The 22,738-nt window shown below is 39.0% G+C and overlaps 1 protein-coding gene across 2 annotated transcripts in view; it reads right to left on the reverse strand.

Moving 5' to 3' along the window:
- Nucleotides 1–22,738, reverse strand: part of MEI4 (meiotic double-stranded break formation protein 4) — a 342,746-nt gene that overhangs the window by 131,349 nt on the left and 188,659 nt on the right. For both annotated transcript variants that reach the window (XM_075597973.1, XM_075597974.1), the window contains exon 4: nucleotides 17,064–17,195. In XM_075597973.1, the coding sequence (XP_075454088.1) occupies nucleotides 17,064–17,195 (132 nt within the window). The remainder of the gene's footprint in view (nucleotides 1–17,063; nucleotides 17,196–22,738) is intronic.

A 22,738-nucleotide genomic window follows, 5' to 3' on the forward strand; every position in this document is an offset into this window, starting at 1 on the left:
AAGAGTTCAAATATCCCTGCAGTAAAGTCTATATAGGTACTATCAGCAGACCCTTTAAAAAAAAGAGTCACAGATTCCTGTTCAATATTCTACATCAGAGCAATTTAAGCCTTCATTGTCAGAGGTGCCAGCAACAGATTGTAGCACAATGCGTTGCTGGCACTCTGGCAGCGAAAGGCTTAAACTGCTGGCAGTGATGAAGCCCCCAAAAAAGCTCCTGGTTCAGACTACAGTACCTATATTTGTCTGTGTTGTCTGCCTATAGTTTATTCAACATCAGTTTAACAGTTTTCTTTGAAGTGCTGCATGAAGAAGTCACAACACAATTGGCTTGCTGCTTGTGGTATTTTGCTGGTGCGTGCACAGCGGTTTTCAATAATGTACAGCCATGGACAGTAATGTGTTTGAGATTCTGATTCTGGTACCTCACAACTATGTTACTGCTCCTCTGAAAATTGTTTTTCCTGATACCCAAGCCTGAAAGACTGAAAGTGCATTTATTCAGCATGAAAACCAATAAAAATAAATAAAACAGCAAATAGTTCATAGAGATCTTTTGAATAAAATTGAAACAATTTTTAAAGCAGTTATCTATACTGCTTCTTTCTTTCTTTTTGTTCATGTGTTGCATTTTTCAAAGTCTAGTCTTGCTTTAAGTTTCTGCCAATACACTATCACTACCATTCTGTGACCAACATAGTTCAAGAGATATTTACCTGAAACATACAGAGTACACTGTAACCAAGTTTCGGGTGGGATCTTGAAAAGCAGCCTGTAAAATGTATGTGACTGGTGTCCCTAATCCTGGTTGGATCTTGGACGAATGCTTGTAGCCAGGAATTCTCCAGGTGAAAGAAAACCACCTACACTAGGTGAGCCCATGGCTCAGATCAACTTCAAAACATAGAGAAAAGCTAAGAGAAAAGATAGCTGCTTAATATATAAAATGTGATTTATAATCTCCAACTCACTGTACATATTTGATGTCACTTTATTATGTTTTCTTTATTGCATTGTATTTCTGCTTTATGTTTCAAAACCATCTAAATGTATACATACTGTATTCATTTAAAAAACTAATGACAGTTTGTGCATAAAGTTGCAAGTGTGAGATTTCTCTATGGTGTCCACCTTTGTGATTCCAATAGATAGAATTTGAGTGGTAAAACTTGCTATGTAAACAGTACCCTCTCAATGCAATATAGTTTAATAGTTCCAGTGATAACATCTCATCTTAAGAAATTGACCGATTTCTATTAAACTCAGTTATTGTCAAAATCCCTTTATGAAATATGTATCCTAAAAAAGAAAGAAAATACTTGACATACAGTAAGTAGTTCGTGTGACATAGATACCTCCTTTGGCAAACTACCCCTACATCATTAATCAGTATCAGAATTTTGTGGCTGAACAATTTTGACATGTTTTGACACCTTTCTTCCACTTTGTGCATCCTACAGTACATATACATTAAACAAACTTCAAATTCATAGGCTTCAAAACTGAGAACTTCAAATTCAGGTAATAGCTTTTTACCCCTTGACTTTGAAGTTAGTGGACACATTATTACAAGTTTATGAGTGCTGAAGTTGGATCCTCTAGTTAAGTAGCAGTGGTTCACAGTTAAGAAGCAGTATCAATAAAAATCAGGGGTTTGAAGTGAGGATGCAATTGACCAGAGAGATTCTTAGTGAAAGATTAGCATAATGAGAGATAAAGGTGTGAGAAACACAAAGGCGGTTTAGAAGGATTACAACTGATGTATAAGGGATTAGATGCTAAGGATGAAAACAATGAAAATAGGTTTGAACAATTCTACTGTTTCTGATCAATTTCATCATTGCCCCTTCGCTCTTCAGTTCAGTAAAACGAATACATAGACTAGGGCATTCTGACCTGTACAAGAAAATCTACTGTAGCTGTCAAAACTTTGCCTTTATTATATATTCCTTGTGATAAAAGGGTGTATTCTACAACTGAAGTATTCTTTTTTTCAGAAACTAGACTAACACAGTTATCCTGAAATCACCCTTAGGGAGTATTCGTTCTTAAGAAAATGTTCCAAAAAAAAACCAAAGCAGGCACTGGAAATACATTGAGAAACCCTATTAGAATTTGTGAGAACAATTTTAATTTGAAGTTGGAAAAACAATTGTCTGAATAAAAGGCAAGCAACAAAAGAATGAATAGGTGAAATCCCTCAAAGGGAAAAACTAAAAGAAAGAAAACAACTGCACTAAAGCTGGTAAAACAAAACAAGAAGAAAAATGGGTGAATCTTAAGTAGAAATAATAATTCATGTAATTTGATTTAAGTGTGTGTACTGTAATTTGTCATAGTTTGACCAGGCTGGGACCCAATTCAAAATGAATAATAATAGTATACTGTGGGTTACACCCCTTTGGCGATACACAGCTCTGGGAATGTTCCCAATTATCAATAATGTATCTGCTGGTCTGGAGTTTAAGCAGCAGCTGGGATCGCAAGCTGCAGCAATGCTGTGGGCAGACTGGCACGGTCATCTGGTTGTTGATATAATAAAAGCTGTGCTCTTGTTTCCTCAAAGAAGTGCTGTGTGTTCATTTCATTCAAAGGGAGGGTATATGAAGTCCATTTAAATCAGCAACATGATAACAGACCATAAGGGCTTAACACATGTGATGATCAGCAATTGAGTCTACTGACTCTCCCCTAGTATGGGAGCAGCCTGGTAACATACAGAGGGTTGACCCAGTAGGTTAAGTAACCTGCTAGGGACCCCTCAAATTTATAAATAGTGCACTAAACGTGGCTGCTCCCCTGGGGTGCTTAAGAATAAGAGATAAACTTACTCAGTTCTTTCATTGGTCTGTTCCATATATACCATGGGAAAAGTATGGGAGGGGTGGGAAAGGAAAGTAAACCTCTTCTCAGCTATCAGGTAAGTTTTTAATGGTGTAGATAAAGGTGCTTGTCTGAGAATTGTATTTGCAATAAACCGAAAGAGAAAGAACTCAGTTAAAGTAGCACTCAATTATCAATGATGATTAGTGTATTGATTAAAAATAATCTTTATTATTCAATTTAAATGTTAAAATAAATGGTGTACAAAGAAACAAGAAAAAATAATAATCTTGACATGAATATGTCAGATATCTGGGACTGTGCCAGTAGTAGCGGATCGCTACATAAGAATAGACCCCTATTGTCGGTCTAAGAGTAGCAGTGTCTAGTTGCTTAAGTTGGTAAAAGTAAGTAATTACACTCCCCCTTGGCCAAGGTGAGGAGTATAGTGATGTGGAACTACAGATGATAAATCTCGTCAGCTGCTTGTATGATATAGTTTAACACAGCAATTTGTGCTGTAGTGATATGGTATGTTGTAGTTTAACGCCACGTTGCTATGCAGATGGAGGAGCAATAGAGTGCAGCCTTGCTGCTTGTCCTCAGTATATAGATGTATATCTAAAGTTTAGCCATATATACAGCCCCTTGCTCTGAGCGCACATTGCTATGCAGATGGAGGAGCAATAGAGTGCAGCCTTGCTGCTTGTCCTCAGTATATAGATGTATAGCTAACGTTTAGCCATATATACAGCCCCTTGCTCTGAGCCCCCTGTGGTCGCAGTTACCATCAGGGGCAGTTAGATAGCAGTGAAATGTTATCAGGGCAGTAGGAATTGCGGATGTAGGATACTACCCGTGTATCAGCTGTTTGGATCTGTTTGGACAAAGTTGCACACAGGTGTGTTCCGCTCCTAGTCACTACAATAGGTGTTGCAGTGGAGTGTTAGGTTAGCTGTATTGTCTATAATGATGGCGTTCCAAACCATTCACCTCAATATCGCAGCCATAGTAATAATAAAGTCCACCACTGCTGAAGTAAGGTAAAGCTGACACTGCTACAATTTAAAAAGCCTAGTCGACGATCGTTTTGCGTCTGCTGCTTTATCAAGACTCCCGGAGTGGACAGTTTACATCCCCACGGCATGAATGTCGATTTGGAGATAAAACATTTCCTCCAATGAATATATGTATTTCTTTCCTCATCCACAGATCATCACAATATAGTGAGATCACAATATGGCGAGACCTTGACTGATCGTTAATATATTCTCTAACATTGCTTTGCTCTTTTGCAATGTTGTCCTCTAGGGGCCTCCAAGTTATTATCCCTGATATCTTGTTTTCTTAACATATATCTTTAAAAGCATGTTCTCTTCAAATGTTATTTTCTAAAGTCTGTTTTAAAAAATATTTTTGGGAAAGATTCTAATTAGAACTCTCTTCAGAACTTTTCTAGAGCTTTCTTCAGAGCTTTTTTATATAGAGCTTTTGCATAGAGCTATTTTTCAAAGGTTGTTTCAACATCTTGCAGATATTTTGTGATTCCTTTGGATTGATTATCACCCATTGGGATACTCCAGTAGTCATAATTAATAAGATTATTATTACCTTTCATTTACATATCATGTGTATAGGTTCCTTTAAGGTATTTAGAGACATATGTGTGTTATTTATTTATATATGTATTATTTATCATTTATGTTTGTGTACATGTATTTTAAATGTATACAGATATATTATTTCATTTTTAATTTTTTCATTTGTTATAATGCATATATTGTTTACTACCATTATCGTTTTTCACATATATGATTTTTATTATTTTATTTTTTTATGGTTATTCATTTATATATATTTTCTATATATACCTATATTTTGTTGTCCCCTTTAGCATTTACTTGTTTTTAACATTATCCATTATTATCATTATTTTCAAACATAAAAACATTACTTGTCATGATTCATCATGAATTTGTTGTAGATAGAGGAACATTGCTATTTGGTGTTCTTACACATATGTTTATACATGTGGGTGAGCATATTTACCAATAGAGCCCTATCATTTATTTATTTTCTTCTTTTTTACTTTAATCATCACTCTTTACACATGTTCCCTTTCTCTGTGATAGATTGTGGGTGCATATATTAGTTTCAATCGGGCATGACGTCGGCTCTCTTGCATAATACACTCCCCACTGATTAATGTGGGCGGGACAACTGAGTAGCGTGACGTCACTTCCTGTTTTGATTTCTATATCAGGATAATGCAACACGAGTGAAAGCACTCTTTGACAAAGTCCCTGTGCGGACGAAATGCGTCAGAGCGCTGAGGGAGGACTCCTTCTCCCCTTTTTTATCCATGTTTGCCGGGAACCAATAAAAGGCTTTTATATTTTTTGCACAGTCCAGCCTTCTTGCCATTTTTTGTCCAAGCAGTGCCCGCTGATTACTTTCCTATGGAGAGGATATCCTGAGTCAGGGTTGGAGAGGTATGGATGGTGAGAGATACTTGCAGGGGTTGGAGAGGTGCGGATCATTGAAGGTACTTAGCCGTGGTCAGGATCGGAGAGGTGCGGTAAGTCGTGGTACTTTGCCGAGCTCGGGGTTGGAGAGGTGCAGATCGTCGTTGGTAGCCGGGGTCAGGAGTTTAGAAGAGCGGAGTCCAGAAGAATAGCCGAGCTCAGAAACAGAGGAACTAGGAACCGGAGGACAAGACAAAACTGTGGAGGCAGTGAACACTTCGCACATAGGAAGGTTTATGCTTAGCCTATTTGCCAGTGGGCCGGCTGAGCATATATAGGACACAGGGACCAATGAGGTAACAGGCTGCAGGAGGCGTGTCAGAGAGAGTGAGTGTGATAGGAAGATACGGTGCAGGAGACAGGTGTGGGGAGGATCCAGAGGCGGAGAGACGAGGCGGCTCGTGCGCGCTGACGGCACGTCGCATGTGCGCGCTGCGCACTGATGACGTTGTCGCATGGGAGGAGTCTGAAGGCGGGACCGGAGACAGTAGTATTAACCTCCGCGCGCCTAGCATGGCAGCTGGTCCCAAAAGAGAAGGAGAAGAGGCTCCATGGATGACGGAAGGAGCGGGGGGCCCAATCACGGGTTGGGGTAAATGACGAGTGCGCCGAGCGCGTCGTGGATCACGGATCCTGACACTCCCCCACACAACATTTACATGTATTCCGCCTTCCAATTGGCGCGTGTGTAAATAGGTAACGATTGGTAAAGATTGGTTAAGTTGGTTGGCTATGGCTTACTAGCCTATTGTAGAATGTGTAGTGCGAAGGGGCAGGGAGGCCAAAGAGGTTGATACATCCTCCAACTCATGGACAGCATGCACACAGGTGAGGGACCAGGTGCAAAGCATAGCCTGGAAGGGTGGTGAGCAGCATGCGGAACCCAGTAAGCATACGGAAACACAGTCAGGGTAAGCCCAAGAAACCTGGGCTTGGGGAAAGCAGGGGTAAATTATCCAGAGCTGAGCTAAAAGTGTGATAAGTGCAGGCTAGCATTCTGATCTCGGACATAGCAAAGGAGGCTGGGAAATTCTGATATTTATAAGTAAGGTACAGCTGGTAATTAAGCAGCGTGCTGCAACATTGCAGAGTTAAAGCCTGGGGTGGAATTGCTACTCCCCACATGGCAATCACAGGCACTCTGCTTTGCAATTATATCCACTGGGCATTAGGTAGCAAAGAACATTATTTGCTAATAATGCAATTGACAGCCAAAATCTAAAATCTGAAATCATTAAACTCTGTAATGCTTTAGAATAAAAAAATTGATATGTCAGAAAGGTTTCAATGAAAGGTCAAATCCGCAATACCTGTGTTATTTAAAAAGTATCAAGGATTGTACATTTCATCAATATGTATTTGATCAAAGTATGGGCAGTTATTTATAGTACAAAAGCAATCATTAAGGACATACTTGAAAATGAGAGGTAACTCTTAATGTATTACTTCCTGGTAAAACATTTTATAAATAAATAAATAATTTTGCTATACTGTATGTAAATACAAAAACATACAGTACTCTCATCATGGGTTTCTTAGGCCTTGATTATACCCGGTCCGTGCGAGCATGTGCGCTCCCTCGTGACGTCACTAGGGCGATGTGCATGCCCGAAACCTGCACTGCAGACAGGAGGCAAATGGAGGAGACAGGGAAGCGTGGCCATGAATGGTTCGCTCTCATTGGCTGAACCGCTCACGTGACGGGGCTGTCGCGCTCCATAATTTAAAAATGAAAATCTGCATGGGAGAAGGTCGCGCCACGCGCGAAGTATAGCCAACTGCATTACGTTACATTAATTTGTTACGTCCAGCCCCCGTCGGTATAAGCACGGCCTTAGGATAGGAAAGAAGGCCCAGGGTATTAGTTTAGACATGTGAAATTTTGTTTCGAAATAAGAAATACCGTACAATCATATGGGACTGCTGAAGTCTATTCCCTACAATTAACACAACAATCTACCAGTAGCCAATCTGCAACAGTGTAACGGAATTAATAACTTACTATTGGATGAAATTTATGTCAACAAAAAGGCCTCAATACACATCGCACATGAAAAATGATTTAGTTCATTTACAAATTTTCTTTAAAATAAGTATTGTTTATTTAGTTCAATCTTCTGGTAAAAATATGTTAAGCTTTCCACCACCTCAAAATATACCCTTTCAGCAGGTTCTCACACAACTAATTTTATTTCTGCCCTTTGAATTTCCTCTATTACAGATGTAGCTCGATAGTTTGTCATGTAGCAGGTACAGAATCCGCCATGGGTATGGTCCTGGCACCCACCTGTTTGCAGAATCCCAGTGACCAGACTGTCATGATCTAGCCTGCTGTACCCATGCTTGGCTACCGGGATTGCTGCTGCTCTGCTGGCTCTCTCAAGGAACATTCCAGAACCTGAAACCTGACACCTCTGCACTTGTGCTTAACCTCTCAGCTTGCCTATATAAACTAAGACTTCCTGTCTGTCAGTGCCTATTTATACCGGTTTCTCAGCTCCTGCTAGGTTCCTGTGTTTACTGCTGTTGCTATTGTACTGTTCCAGTCTCCTCATTGCCGACCTCTGCTTGTGACCCTGAGCACGCTATCTGCTGCCTGCCTCCGACCTCTGCTTTTGACCCCGACCACGGTCCCTGCTGTTCCTGCCACTGGCATTCACTCCAGCCGTAGATCAACCCTTGACAGAATAAAAAGGCCCTATCATGGATCCCGCCGAACAGAGCAGACCAAAGCTCAGCAGATTATTGACTTGCAATGTGCCATGGTTCGCTCCCAAGAATAACAAGGACATGTTTACAACCGTCTTTGCCACGTGGAAGCTGAAGTGAACTGCGTGCTGCCTTAGCCGCTGTGCCTGTTCAAAACACAGTGCCTGTGGAAACTGCGCCCCGTGAACCCCTTCCGGAAAAAAAATTGGGGGAAAAAACAACCATTCTCGGGTTTTCTCAACCCATGCAGACTTCTATTTCAGTTACAGCCCACAATCTATAATACTGAGGAGGCCAAGGTGGGACTAATTATCACCCTGCTCAAGGATGAGGCCATTGCTTGAGTCTCCCCTATGTAAGAACAGAATATCCCACTACTAATGGACCTGGAGGAATTTATCGAAACCATGAGCCTGATTTTTGATGACCCTAACCGTGGTGCAACCGCTGAGGCAACTCTGAACAACCTTCATCAAGGAAGACGATCGACAGCTGAGTACGCTGCTGAGTTCCGCAGATGGGTTACCAATATGGAGTGGAATGAGGCCACCCAGAGATATCATTTTTGGCAGGGTCTCTCTGAGCAAAATAAAGACTTAGTGGCCAGGGTGGTGCCTCCAGAGGGGGGTGAGGAATTTGTCCGTTTATGCATTCAAATCAATCGAAGGCTTACAGAAAGACGATTTGAGAGACAGGGGTTCATGCCAAACAACTCTGGGTTTAGAGATATCAGCACCCAAAACGTTCCAGGGAGACTGAGGAGGAACCGGATGTCGCGCTGGTTATTGTCTATCCTTCCAAACCAAAGAAGGGTTAATATTTAACTTTGCTGAGAAGGTTAATGCTTTACAAACATTAGTGCTCCTTCACACACTAACTTGTGATGCAGGATCGCCTTTTTCTGATATGATTGGTTGCTAAAACTCCACTGTCTACCAACTAATTATACCAGCACGCATACACGTCTCTGTTTGATACCAACATAATAGAGATACAATCTAGCCATAGAACATGTATCTACATGTTTGCTAAAGGCAGCTAAGTAAAGAATATATATAGATTCAGGGCATCAGAGTGCTCTTAGGACTCATACATACCTTTGATACAGAGTCAGAGTGTAAAAGAGATCATTGATCCCGCTATCATATACAGGATCACTTAGTCTAATAGGTTTATGCAAACTTAGAGGTCTACTATTTTTACATTCAGACGGGTATATTTGCTAACACACCTAGTTCTGAACATATAGTCTACCTCATCTTATTGCACAATGATTTGGTTCATTCGATGTTTTTTTTTACTAACTTTTCTCTCACAGTATCCATTGTACTTGGATGCTCATTATTTTATATATTATTCAAAATAAAGTATTTTAACTAAGTCACCAAACATATATATATATATATATATATATATATATATATATAGTGGTGCGCCGCAAAGGGAATCTTCCTCTTCATAGTACCCCAGTGTACCCTTGCTGCTTATAGATACAAGATGCTGCATCTGTACACAGAGAAGAGATGAAAACAATAATTATATAATCAATAGCAAAGGATGTGTGACATGTATGCAGGGTCTACAAGGTTTAAAATTAAAAACATGTGTAGTATTTTTTTTAAACAACACTGAATGCCATTTTTAATGTATTATAATTTAACAAGCATTTTATGTTTATACAACAACCATTTACAAAGTCACATCCCCTTCGTCTTCTGAAACAGGCTCTAGCACTCCCCCCTTTTTGAGCCTAGCCCTCTCTATAGCAGTGAACCAATTGTATCTAGTGACTGCCTGGTCACATGATCTTCCCCACAGAACTTTGCATCTTTGGTCCTCTTCTGCTGCACGGACAGCCATTTAGTGAACCCCGAGATGAATCTTCGCTGATCGATCACAGGAAAACGGATCGACAACTTAGCTAATTAGTTATCATTGTGTGGATTGTATTATGCACATATTAAAGCGGAAAAAAAGTTACATGTAAAAGAAAAAAACTGCTTGGACTGCTGCTTTAATGCAATTCATATTTGTATCTATACTTTTTAGGTATTGAACACCCTGCAGGGAATAATAGGTTATCTACTAGGAATTTAAGACTAGTGCAGAGGAAACTATTTGGGATTTACATCTGAATCCTAAAAATTCTACAGGATTCAATTAGCAGGTTGATCATTAACCTTTTTAGATTTTGACTGTTCAATTAACTTTTATTTGTAACATAGGGAATGTTTGTATTTGTAGAAACATTGATGACAGTGATTCATAAATGTTGTCATTTATTTTTATTATTGTACAGTATCTTTTTGCCTAATTATTTGCACTATCACACAATTTATTAATAACATGTCCACTATTTATTAAATATTGATTACAATGAATTGACAGTATATATGAAACACATACATACAACACTTTGAATTATATATATATATATATATATATATATATATATATATATATGTAAATATTTAGAATTTTTGTATTGTCTTTTCACATATTCACAATTAAATGTTAATTTGGGTGTTAATTGCATGAAATTGATTTGTAGGTACTACTTTGTTATGCTGACATAATTAGGTAACTTTTTAAAACTGGCATTTTGTATCTTTATATTTAGGTGTACACTTTATTTATACAATAGAGATTTGCAAACCAACCTCTGTGTGTTGTATTCTTTTCTGTTATGGATTACCAGCTGCAGAAGGGAAGAGCTTACTTCACTAGAAATACAAAGGGATTGAAAAAGAAGTAGAAGATTTCTTTTGTTGTCTACAATTGAGAAGCAGGCCCTTTTTGTGTTCTGCATCATGTCTTTCTGGCTTCTTGTAAACAGTGAGGACACTATCAGATCAGCAAAATCCATGGCTGATTCAGCACTACGATTCCAACTGCTCCAATAACTTGACAGAAAAGATAAAGTTCTCAGACAAGGATGTTCAAATAATGTACTTGTGGCATCACTGCATATCTTTAGCAATGTTTAGCCCAAGAACAGAGAGCCTGCCATCTCACATACTGTAGTGATGTGAACCAAATTAAGTCAATGCAGAGGCATGAATATAAAATACATCTAATGATAGAGGGAGAAGTTTCAGGTACAAGCTGTAGCAGTCGTGCACAGTGTTTTGAGGAGACAATGAGAAATAGCACCTCTTTCCATACAACCTAAGAAAGAGATATTTTTTATCAGTTTCTATAGTGCAATAATTTGTTTTAATGCTACATAGCAAACATTGAAAAGCAATCACTTTCACACTTTTTCCCCTTCTGGAAGCTGTATGGGGAAGTTGCCTTCTTACAATGGTTCTAAGTGGGAGATTGAAATAGTGTTATGTTGTAAAATGAGTATCACAACGGAATACCCATATGCCCACAAATCTATCCTTTGATTTCTCTTTTTTCTTCTGAATTAGATTTTTCAACTAGTGTATCCTCTGGATCAGGGGTGCACAAAGTTTACCTGCACCCCCCTGCTTCGCAGCTGCAGCGTTCGCGCACCCCCTCTCCTACGACACGGTGTTAAATGACGCTGCGGGTCATGTGACATCACATAATCCCGCAGCGTCATTTGACGAGCGTTGCCATGGTGACGAGCCATTTCATTTGACGCCGCGTTGCCATGGCGATGCGTCAACGCGTTGCCATGGCGACTCTTCGCCGAAGAGCCGGCTGGCAGCAGATAAGGGATGTTGCAGAGACCTCACGCCTCCTCTGGCATTTAATTTAAATGCCTTGGGGAAGGGCGTCCGGCTTCTGTGACTGCTGCGCCCCCCTAGAAAATCTTGCGCCTCCCAGCTCTGGATGGCTATTAAAGGCTATTGGGGCTATTTAACAAACGCTTCCTGTTGCAAAACTGGGGCTAACCTGGAGCAAAACAATTACACCAGATTAAAGAAAAATAAATAAATGAAGGAACTAGTTTTTTTTTCTTTGATACATATAGTTACAGTTGTTTTTGGTCCCAGTTTTCTACCGGGTTCGTATCCAGGAAACCGATATATACTGTAACCCTGTATGCTCTGCTACTTTTGCCAATTTTAAAAGCTGCCCATGGAGAGGAGTTTATAGCCTTTTAATATGTTAACCTGTACTGTATTTAAATACATTTTGAACATGTTTATAGCACCAACAAACACAAATATTGTAAAGTTTAATGTAGCAGGAACCAGTAAAAGCTAAGAACATTAATGGGTGTTAAGTGGATTTTTGTTTTCTTTAATATGTTAACCTGTATAGTACTGTATGTAAATGAACATGTTTATAGCACCACACATATTGTAAGGTTTAATGTAGCACGAACCAGCAAAAGCTAAGAACATGAATGGGTGTTAAGTGGATTTTTGTTTTCTCAGAGATCTCATATTTGTGAAGGAGAAAGTATATTTACAGTACTTTTCAGTACAGCATATCAACTTTTAAATTGCACAGATAGTTGGCACTGTATTGTTAAAGTACAATATTGCACATTATTTTTGTTTGTTTCAGTGTATTCTTAAACAGAAAAACACACACCATTGTGCACTCAAAGCAAAATGTGCAATATGTTAAAAAAAAGGAGAGGCGGTGTGGGGGGCATTTCCCACTCTAATGGTCCACACTCACAATAAATCTTCTTGATCAGCCATATAAGAGGAGCAGAAATCATGCATCTGTACAGTATAAGAGGATTGGCGATAGTTATTGTGCAGTAGTCCCAACTCAGTATGCTGAAAATGGAGGTCTGCTCTGCTCGTCTGCTTTGGCGTCCAGCACCCATAGCATCCAGAACACAGTCCTTCTGTGTCACGTGAGATCTAATTCTCGTCTCACGATATCTCGGCAGGTTTACTGGTTTATGGTCTCACACTCTATGGCGCAGGCTCTCACGCTACACATTTCACAAAGCTTCATCAGGGGTGTAGTGATTAGCATATGTCAAAAGTAATTTATGGAATAATGTAAATTAAGAGAATGTAGTAAAGAAGGGATAACGGGGCCTCCACCCCATATTTTTACCCGCCCATTTATAATTTTTTGATTTTTTCTTTAAAAGGTGAAAACACGAGTAATGAAGTTGCAATTTACAAACAGGAAAATCTGTGAACAAATGTGTATAGGATGATACCGTAGATATTTTACCTGACTGTGTTTGAACCACAGAAATCCCTTACGTTTTTAGCATAATGTTATCGCCATTTTACGTATCATCGAAGGGATTTGTGTTACGATACTTTCGCGTTACAACAAAAATTGATACATTTTAATGGAAGTGTTGCTTAGTCATATGCAAATCCTATGCTGATGAGAAGATTACCTAACAACCTAAGATCCTCAGACCTCATGTTGGTGCATGGAAATAATACTACGATATTTAAGGCCTTCCAAAATCTGGTCTTGCCAATATCTATAGATTATCATTGAGTGATTTCTGAGAATATTCTAAAAGCAATGTACTAAGTACTGTGTATAGGACTTAACGCTTTCATTACAAAAGGTTAATTTATTTTATATATTTTTTTTTTGCTCCCGTGAATTTTATTTAATCACTATTTCATTTAACGCATTGTCCTTTCCTCCCTTTAGACCAGGGGCGGGGAACGTCAGGCCCGAGGGCCATAATAAGGCCCCCGAAATCATTTGTTCTGGCCCTGCTAAGGCAACTGCTATAACCAGGGTCACGCTAAATTTTAAAAAAATGGCCGCCGCGCGCCCGATCGGGAGGAGGATGTGTGAGGCGCCGGCAGCCCTACACGATCCCCAGCAGCCACTGTACTAGCCCCAGCAGCCACCGTACTTCCCCCGCAGCAGTCCCCGCACTTCCCCAGCAGTTCCCCCCGCACCTACCCCAGCAGCCGCCCTACACGATCCCCCCAGCAGCAGCAGCAACTACCAGAAGTAGGGGGGGGGGGGATCTGTGTGCCTGCATGCCTGCCTGTGTGCCTGTCTGTGTCTGTATGGCCCACGAACGATGTTATAAATATCCAAATGGCCCTTGGCAGAAAAAAGGTTCCCCACGCCTGCTTTAGACAGTCATCTGCATTGGGTCCTTTTAGTGTTTGGACATAATCTAACATTCATTTGGTTTTTATAACCAAACCATGTTTGTATAACTTATTGTTATTATATGGTTTTCATTGACACTGTATACATGTGTATCTCAGAGTGACTATTGATGAATATCCATTATGTCTGTTTTTACAGCTTAGAATTATTTATTTGGATAAGATATTGACTTCTTGAAATATACATCTTTTTCCATTTCTAAATAATTTACATGTATGTTTTACAAATCCTTCTTTTTAGCACGTTTACATGTCAGCAGATGGCATTTCATTATTCATTTGTTTTTAATTTATCATTATGTTGTATATATATTTTCTCCTTGCCCCTCCTATTTATGTTGTTGGGTGTTTATTATTTTTGTTAGTTTTTGTGAATTGTCTGTTTGTTTACTACTCACGTTAATACTCTTATCACTGAAGTACCCACGTTGAAGGGTTAATCCCAAGTGTGCTATAGATTAGCATAATTACTAGGGAGTATATAAGGGGGTGTAGTGCCTCCATGTTTCAGCCTCTGATGAAGTCAGAACAAACATTCCTAAGCGTCATTACGCTTTTATTACTGGGGGAACTAGGGAGCCTAGGAACTTTGAGCCATGCACTGCGTTCCAGAGGAAGAGCTTTGTGGGCCCACCACCAAAAGCGGATACGCGTCATCAGCCCAGCTAGGAAGCAGTGTTTCTTACATTGGCCTCACCTGATACCTGAGGAATGATCCTATTCTCTTCTATGCTTATGTATCAGCTACACTTTTGAGTAGTTGGATTACTTTAGTGCCAATAAATTGATTTTATTTACGGAATCACGGTATGGAGCCTGCACTCTCCTTCTTTGTTTTATATATATATATATATATATATATATATATATATATATATATATATATATATATATATATATATATACCTCAACAATATTATTTAAAAATAAATAATATTATTTATATAAATGAAGGAAGGACATTTTAAATAATGGAAAAAGTTAGTAAGTGTTAAAACGTAAAATGTCTCAATATTATAACAACATTTGCATTAGGTTTTGGTTGATCGTACATGAGTATAGAGTCCATCGCATATTTTATAATGCGTGTTAAGGATTAACCAATGCGCATGTGCAGTGTATTAGCGAATGTGTCTCAGACATGAAAATCCCTGTTAATAGTGCTGCTACTTTTATGAACAGATGTTATTTTGCATCGCATTAGCTTTGAGGATAACTGTTAAAATGAAGAAAAATAACATCCGCACCCAATTTCGGTAACAAGCGTCATTAGCGCAAAAATGACGGATAAGAAGTGCATTTTGAAAATTCACTATGGCAAGGTATTATTGTTACAAATGTATAAAGACTAAAATAAAGTGAGGGTAAGATGTAATTGGAGTAAATAGAGGCAAATAAATCAAAGCCCTCACAGCTCCAACTGTATGTCAGGAACAGTAGGATGTTTAAAAAAGCATTAAGACTCATGCAGGTGCCAGGCCAAAGTGTATATAGTACGAAAGCCCAAATGACAGTGACTGGGTTATAGTAAATGAGGTTTCATTTTTACAACAATGGGTTAGGTTACCATCTTTAAAAGAAATGCTGCATGGGCAAAGTTAATAAATAATCATTAAGTCAATTCTCAAATTCCTTCATATTTAAACTATAAAAGAATGTAGAATTTGTACAAGTAGAAAAGTAAAACAGATATGTTTGTTTTTTTTTTCATTTTGATAGTCCAGTCGTCAGCGGAGCCTTTTCACAAAATACACTTGTATTCCTCAGTGCAGGAGGAGAGAGCATAATAACATGGCCTTGATTACCTGTGAGTCAGGGTTTGGCCAAAGTCCACGTCCATGCTGATGGAGAGCTCGCATGCTACGCGATGAGTTACATTAGGGCAATGAGAACGTCTATGCTGCACGTGTGTGACGGCAGGAGCTATGCTTGGAGGCTATGCGTCTTGCTAGCGCCACGGCCGGGTCACGTGAGCGGTTCACCCAATGAGGGTGAACCAGCTCCAGGACGTCACTGCCATGGCCCCCAACACACCTCCCCATCGCGTCTGTCTGCAGGACAGAAAATCTCTCCTGCTGCAGGCAAGCGGGGGCGCACGCAGCATGGACGAAGCCTTACTTTGCTCTGAGGATGGGTTAGGGCAGGGGTGCTCAACTCCAGTTCTCAAGATCCTCACAACAACTCTGGTTTGCAGGATATGCCTGCTTCAGCACAAATGGCTCAATCAATCAGTCCCTGCTTCAGCACAGATGGTTTTGACCTTTGTCTTTGACTGAGCCCCTGATTGAGCCACCTGTGCTTAAGCTGAGATATCCTGAAACCTGACTTGTTAGGAGGGCTTGAGGACTGGAGTTGAGCACCCCATGGTAAGGGCATAGGTAAAGATGACCCAAATAAGGGAAAGTGCCAGAGTAGGAAGAGGGGATGAAGGTAAATTAAAGAAATTCTCTCGAAAGGAACAATAGGCAGATGAATACAAGAAGCTGATCACTTTGTCAAAGTTGCAGTACGTAGCATAGTAATTATGTGTATCTAAAAAGTCTCCTATCTGTGAAACTTGCGGAAAACAGCACACAATGTATTAGAGAGAAATGGAAGGAAATACACTTTTGTTCTTGATCATTTGGGGGGTTTTCTGCAGTCGTAAGACGTTGATAAACAACAACTTCAGAAGGCTGAGCCTTCTCCATGTATGTACTCTGACCTCCTCCATCCATGTCAGGTCTCACTAGCATGGACAATCTGATGCCTGCTTCTCTGCTACCCAACATGGAATAAATCAGGACAAACATAAATAACCAAAGAGAATGCAGGAAGAGTATCCCAACAATCAAGATAGGCAAATATATAATAATAATAATAATAAGAAGAAGAATACAGATAATACACATGAACATATTACTAAATGTGCAGATTAAAATAGTTGTAGAGATTTAATTCAATTTCTAAAAGTTTACGGTACCTGGTGATGAAGAAGCAGCTCATCAACAAAATGCTTCACTTCAGAAAAAAGTAGATGAATTAAAGGTCCTCTTAATATTCGGCATCTGCCCAATAAAATAAGGCACTTTGCCATAGATTGCTGTATCTGAAACTAAATATGTAAAAAAAAATTGAAATTAAATCTATCTATCAAAGTTAGAATAAATCAAAGAATAGAACAAAATACTCTTAAAGTGGCATGCTGATTGACACAACATACACATAAAAATGCAATTAAGTTCTGTGTCATGAGGACATGGGTGTATGACTATTTAATATGTTCTGCAAATAAAACAATGCTAAAATACTAACAATTGTCTGACTGTAGAGTGGGACACGTAAAACAAAATTCACTTACAAGCACAATTGCTATAAACACTGGAGAAGAGTGAAAAATCATATTTAACATTTGCAATCTGATCAGCTAGCACCTGCAAAATGTTACATTCTGGAGCTGTAAGCAAAGTTGCTTGAAGTTGTAACTACAGAGCAACCTTTAACTCATCCCTAAATTTCTGATTGGTAGCTACATTTAATTAAATGTCACCCTTTGAATTTAGGTGTACTACTTAGTTATAAGACATTACTGCTTACTGTGGCAGAACAGTTTCACAAAGAGTAGAAATCGTCGTAGTTATTATGTCTGGTTAAGAACAATACAAGCATTTTTACATATAACCTTATATTATACAAATTCAGGTCTCTGCATTTAGGCTGACCAGTTCACTATTGAAAAAGTAATTTCTCAACAGATGGATCAGGAGATAGTAGCTTTGGATATGCCAGAATTTTCAGGAAGAACTGTTTAAAAGAGCTGCAGAGATGAAGCTGTATGTCTATTAAGTCACTGTTTCTGATTGGCTGTTAAATCCTGAAGCTGCCTAGTGGGTATCTTTGAAGATGGCATATAACCAATCCTTAAGTAACAACAAAGCCAAAAACATTACCTACACCTAGAAAAGGCTAGATGAAATAAATGACAGATATATTATCCTCATATCTGTAGAGTAAAGTATATAATGAATTATATATATATATATATATATATATATATATATATATATATATATATATATATATAAAACACATACACAAATAGAAAGAAAGAGAAATGTGTTCATAGAGTTGATTAATTTAAACAATAACTAACATTTTTTATGTATGCATGTTATGAATAATACAAAACGTGAAACTTGAAAGAAACAGTGTATGTCTGATACAATGAAATGTAATGGAGTGTTTCTAGATAAGAAAATAAAATTGTAGAATATTTTTTACCAATTTGGGAAAATAAACTACAACCCTTAAAATATATACATTTGTAAAACCCAAAATATGGAAAAAGTTTGAACAATAACCTCTAGACCAGGGGTGTACAAACCGTGGTCCATTTGGGATAACCCGCATCTGTCCACCCTCCTCTTCCGCCGGTGTACACGCCCAGAAGTCAGCACCATCCACCGCATCCACCCACTGTGCGACTGGTGACCACCCCCCACCTCCCAGGATAAAATTCATAGGGAGACCATGTGACTGCGTAATGCTAAAGACCCCAACAGTAGGATAAATGAATTAATGAATAACCAGATACTTGTAGGGGGGACCCCTAAACATAAACTTGATAGAAGACAGGTACTGGGTTGCAGTCCCGGATGGTAAGCTCACTAATAAGTGACGCTGTTGTTAACAATAACACCAGGAAGATTGAGCATAATAACATCCTACAACGTACCAATTGTCTAAATAAAGTCCTGAACAGGAAAACATGAAGCAAGCGATTGACTCACTCTGAGTGCTGCACAGTCCATGCGATCCAAAGGTGAGGGTTCCCCAGGTGTGCTTCCGGCCAAGGGGTATGCTAGTAGAGGAGAAAAACTGGAAGAGCACTACTGTAGGTATCAAAAAAGTAGAAAGGTGGGTGCGTATCCCATAAAAAGATTATTTATTGGTCATGGAAAAACAGGGCAATGGAGAGTCCTACCAAAGGCTCTCCATTGCCCTGTTTTTCCATGACCAATAAATAATCTTTTTATGGGATACGCACCCTCCTTTCTACTTTTTTGATACCTACAGTAGTGCTCTTCCAGTTTTTCTCCTTCTCTAAAATGCATAGGGGGAAGAACGGGGGGGATGGGTGGAGGGGGGAAATTGAGTGATAAAGGGTATCAGGGATTTCCCTGATGGGCCTTGAATGCTGGTTTCCGCACTCCCAGGCTGGAGTTCTGCCTGTCTGCCACCAGGATTGTTGATTGTGTGTTTCGGTTCTTACAGGGATCCTTCTGAGGCTGCCAATTACCTCACAACCCAGCTTGTTACTGACTACCGCTACCTGTCTCTGACCACTGCTTGTCCTCTGATAAGATCCACCTCCTTACTAGCCCGTTTCCAGCAACTGGACTCCAGTCCTGCAGTCACTCACCGTGACTGAGGGTATGTGGGGGAGAATTGAGTGAGAGGAGGAGGGTGTGGGCAGCAGGACTGGGGCCTGCCAAAACATTTGTGTCCATTTATTGGCACGTCTGAAAAAAAGGTTGGCCAACCTGATTTGGACTTTATAGGGGTTCTTATAAAATTTCCAAACATAGCCCTGGTTCCTGGTCTTCCAAAACTTGTGTAACCTCTCCAGGGGTCCTTTGTACAAAGCATTTCAAATGGCATTTGTGGTGTAAAATTTAAGTAGGAAAACCTCCAATTTTATTGCGCTTGTGTGCACCTACAGTATGTGCTAACCTTATTTTTCTCAATGTACACCTTAAGTGTCAAATATGGTTTAATAAAATATTTTGGCACACAGAACTGTAATGCCCGTAGTGCCACTGCCCCTCCAGCATGCTGCAATCATTTACTGCAAAATATTAAATTAAATGTGCAGTAAAATCGTCCTCTAGGTTGAACCTGGCATGACCCTGAAAAGTATATTTATATTGTTAGTTCAGAATTGAATTGCCATGTATCAACAAAAATGTATTTGTATGCAGCATGAATGTTTCACTATATAGGTTAATAAAATGCATTATTTTCCCAATATGGCCATTAGGCTGCGCTTATAGTGACGGCGACAGATGACGTCACCGTCTCCATTGCGAAACTTGTAATCTGTTTTGGAGACGTCTCTGGCTACAAGGGGAGTGACGTCAGGCAAGGGGGAAGGCAGAGAGGCGGATATCAGAGCAAGGGGGAAGGCTGAAACCGAGAGGAGTTCTAATTTCTGTTTGTATGCTGAATTTATTTTACTTTTACTTTAAATTACGGGACAATTTACTATTTTAAAGATGTTAATATAGCGTGTTTCAATTGACAGACACACACACAGACACACATCTCCCCTCTCCCTGTAAATCACACACACATCCCACCTTTCCCTGCACTCGCACACACATCCCCCCTCACCCTTCACACACACGCGCATGCACACACACACACACACACACACACACACACACATCCTCTCCCTGCACTCACACACACACACATCCCCCCTCTCCCTGCACTCACACAAATCTCCCTTCTCCCTGCTCTCACACACACACACACACACACACACACATCCCCCCTCTCCCTGCATTCACACACACACATCCCCCTCTCCTTGCTCTTCACACACACATCCCACCTTTCCCTGCACTCACACACACATCCCCCCTCTCTGTGCATCAGAAGCTATCTGATTGGTTTATAGCCGGTCACATGGTGAGACCGTCGCTGTAAAAATCTAATTCTACTGACTACAGAGATTTTGGTCGCTACGTCACTGTCGCGCCTACTATATTATATACTGTGCATGCAATATATTGTATATAATGTATACCATGTTCATTTATGTAACTATTTATTTGTAACCATGTATTATTTGTCATCCTAACTCTATGCCCAGGGCATACTTGAAAACGAGAGGTAACTCTCACTGTATTCCTTTCTGGTAAAACATTTTATAAATAAATAATAAGCACATGCGACGGATTCAATGCATTTGTTTTGACGCGACGTCGCGTCGCTATAAGCGCAGCCTTATAAATAATGTTGCACTAATAATTTAGACTTAACTCTAAATACAAAAATGCACATCATTCTGTTTTAATTTGAATTGTATTAAATCAGGTATTTCAACATAGCGCAATGTGTCAAAATTCATGAAGATACATAACGACCTGTATACATATGACACAGATTTTATCAAGGTTTGTACAATAAGGTTTGTTGTTTAGCACTAAATGTAGTAGCGCAAATATGATCTTACTGCATAGGCCCCAGGAGTCATGTGATTTAGACACTGCAGCCTGCTTCTTCTAGAAATCAATTAATTGGTAGCTAGTCTTCAGTTTACGAAGCTGTCATCAGCCTACAGCCATCTCTCATCCGGATGCTGCAGGGTCAGAATAGGCCACAGCGAAAGCACCGGTTCTCTTTTTTTCCCATGAATAACTTATTGGAATTTATGGAGTATGGTTTCATAATAATTTTGTCTGTGCTTCTCAATTTAGATTTCCTGCAATTCCATTAAAAGGGATGGGGATTTTTATTACCTGTTATAACGCTGGGGAAAAACAGCACTGAAAAAGATAAAGCACTCAAAAACATCTCTTAGCACCATCACATACAGTATAAAATGCTGGCAACTATATATGTATCATAATATATATATATATATATATATATATATATATATATATATATATATATATATATATATATATATATATATACATACAGTATAGGCTGGTAGAGTAAAGAAAGGAGACTTGCGATCGCTGTTTACAAATATCTATTGTTACAGGATATACGGTAACTTTATCATAAGCAATATCCTAATTGTATGATAAAAAAATACTTAATCTCATTTTCACAGTAATTTCAGATATATCACACACAATCTGTATCTCTTTAGTAGGAAGTTATATTTTTTAGATAGAAGTGTTCACACAGTAATAACACGTTTTTTTTAATGTAAAGTAAAAGTTAGGTTTTAAATATGTACGATAAAGCTGGTGATATTGGGTGCAATATAAAAGGATATTTTCTTTGTTGTTGATATTGCAGTTACATTTCTCTATTATTGCTGCACCTATCACATTTTTTACTGTTGTGCTGTAGTGAGAGCTCCCTTCACTTGAGTGTAATCAATAAAAAACCTTAATTCAAATTTATACTACTGTTGATTTTAGAAATACATTCTTTACCATTGTTCAAAGTAAAAAGAGAGGTTACATATTCTTTTTCTGCTTTTTAAACATGTCAAGCGGTTTCATCAGGAAGTCCATTTAGATCCCTACTGGATCTGAGAGGCAAAGGTTTGAGTTTGCTGGGTGTACATTATCAGCTCTTTTAAAAGTGACTTTGGGATGAGATGAAAAAGCAGACTTTAAGAGGGAATGTTCAAATGTTCAATAAAAAAACTGTTCTGGCTATAATGGGCTGAACTTCTTTTTTTCCTTTACATTTTTCTCTTTGATATCTCCATATTTAGATGTATCTATTACATGTGATCTACAGTATTGGTATTTTTGGCTTTGAGATAGGATTTTGAAATAATATCCTCCTTTATCCCACCAAAAAAGTAAAGTAAAGATGACTGTCTTTCCAAATTTTGTTCAGATGTCTAAACTGAGTGTAAGGAATATTTTGCAAAAATTACAGTAGGATGATGATTGCTGGATG

This window comes from Ascaphus truei, chromosome 4, assembly GCF_040206685.1.
Source record: "Ascaphus truei isolate aAscTru1 chromosome 4, aAscTru1.hap1, whole genome shotgun sequence".
Classification (NCBI taxonomy): domain Eukaryota; kingdom Metazoa; phylum Chordata; class Amphibia; order Anura; family Ascaphidae; genus Ascaphus; species Ascaphus truei.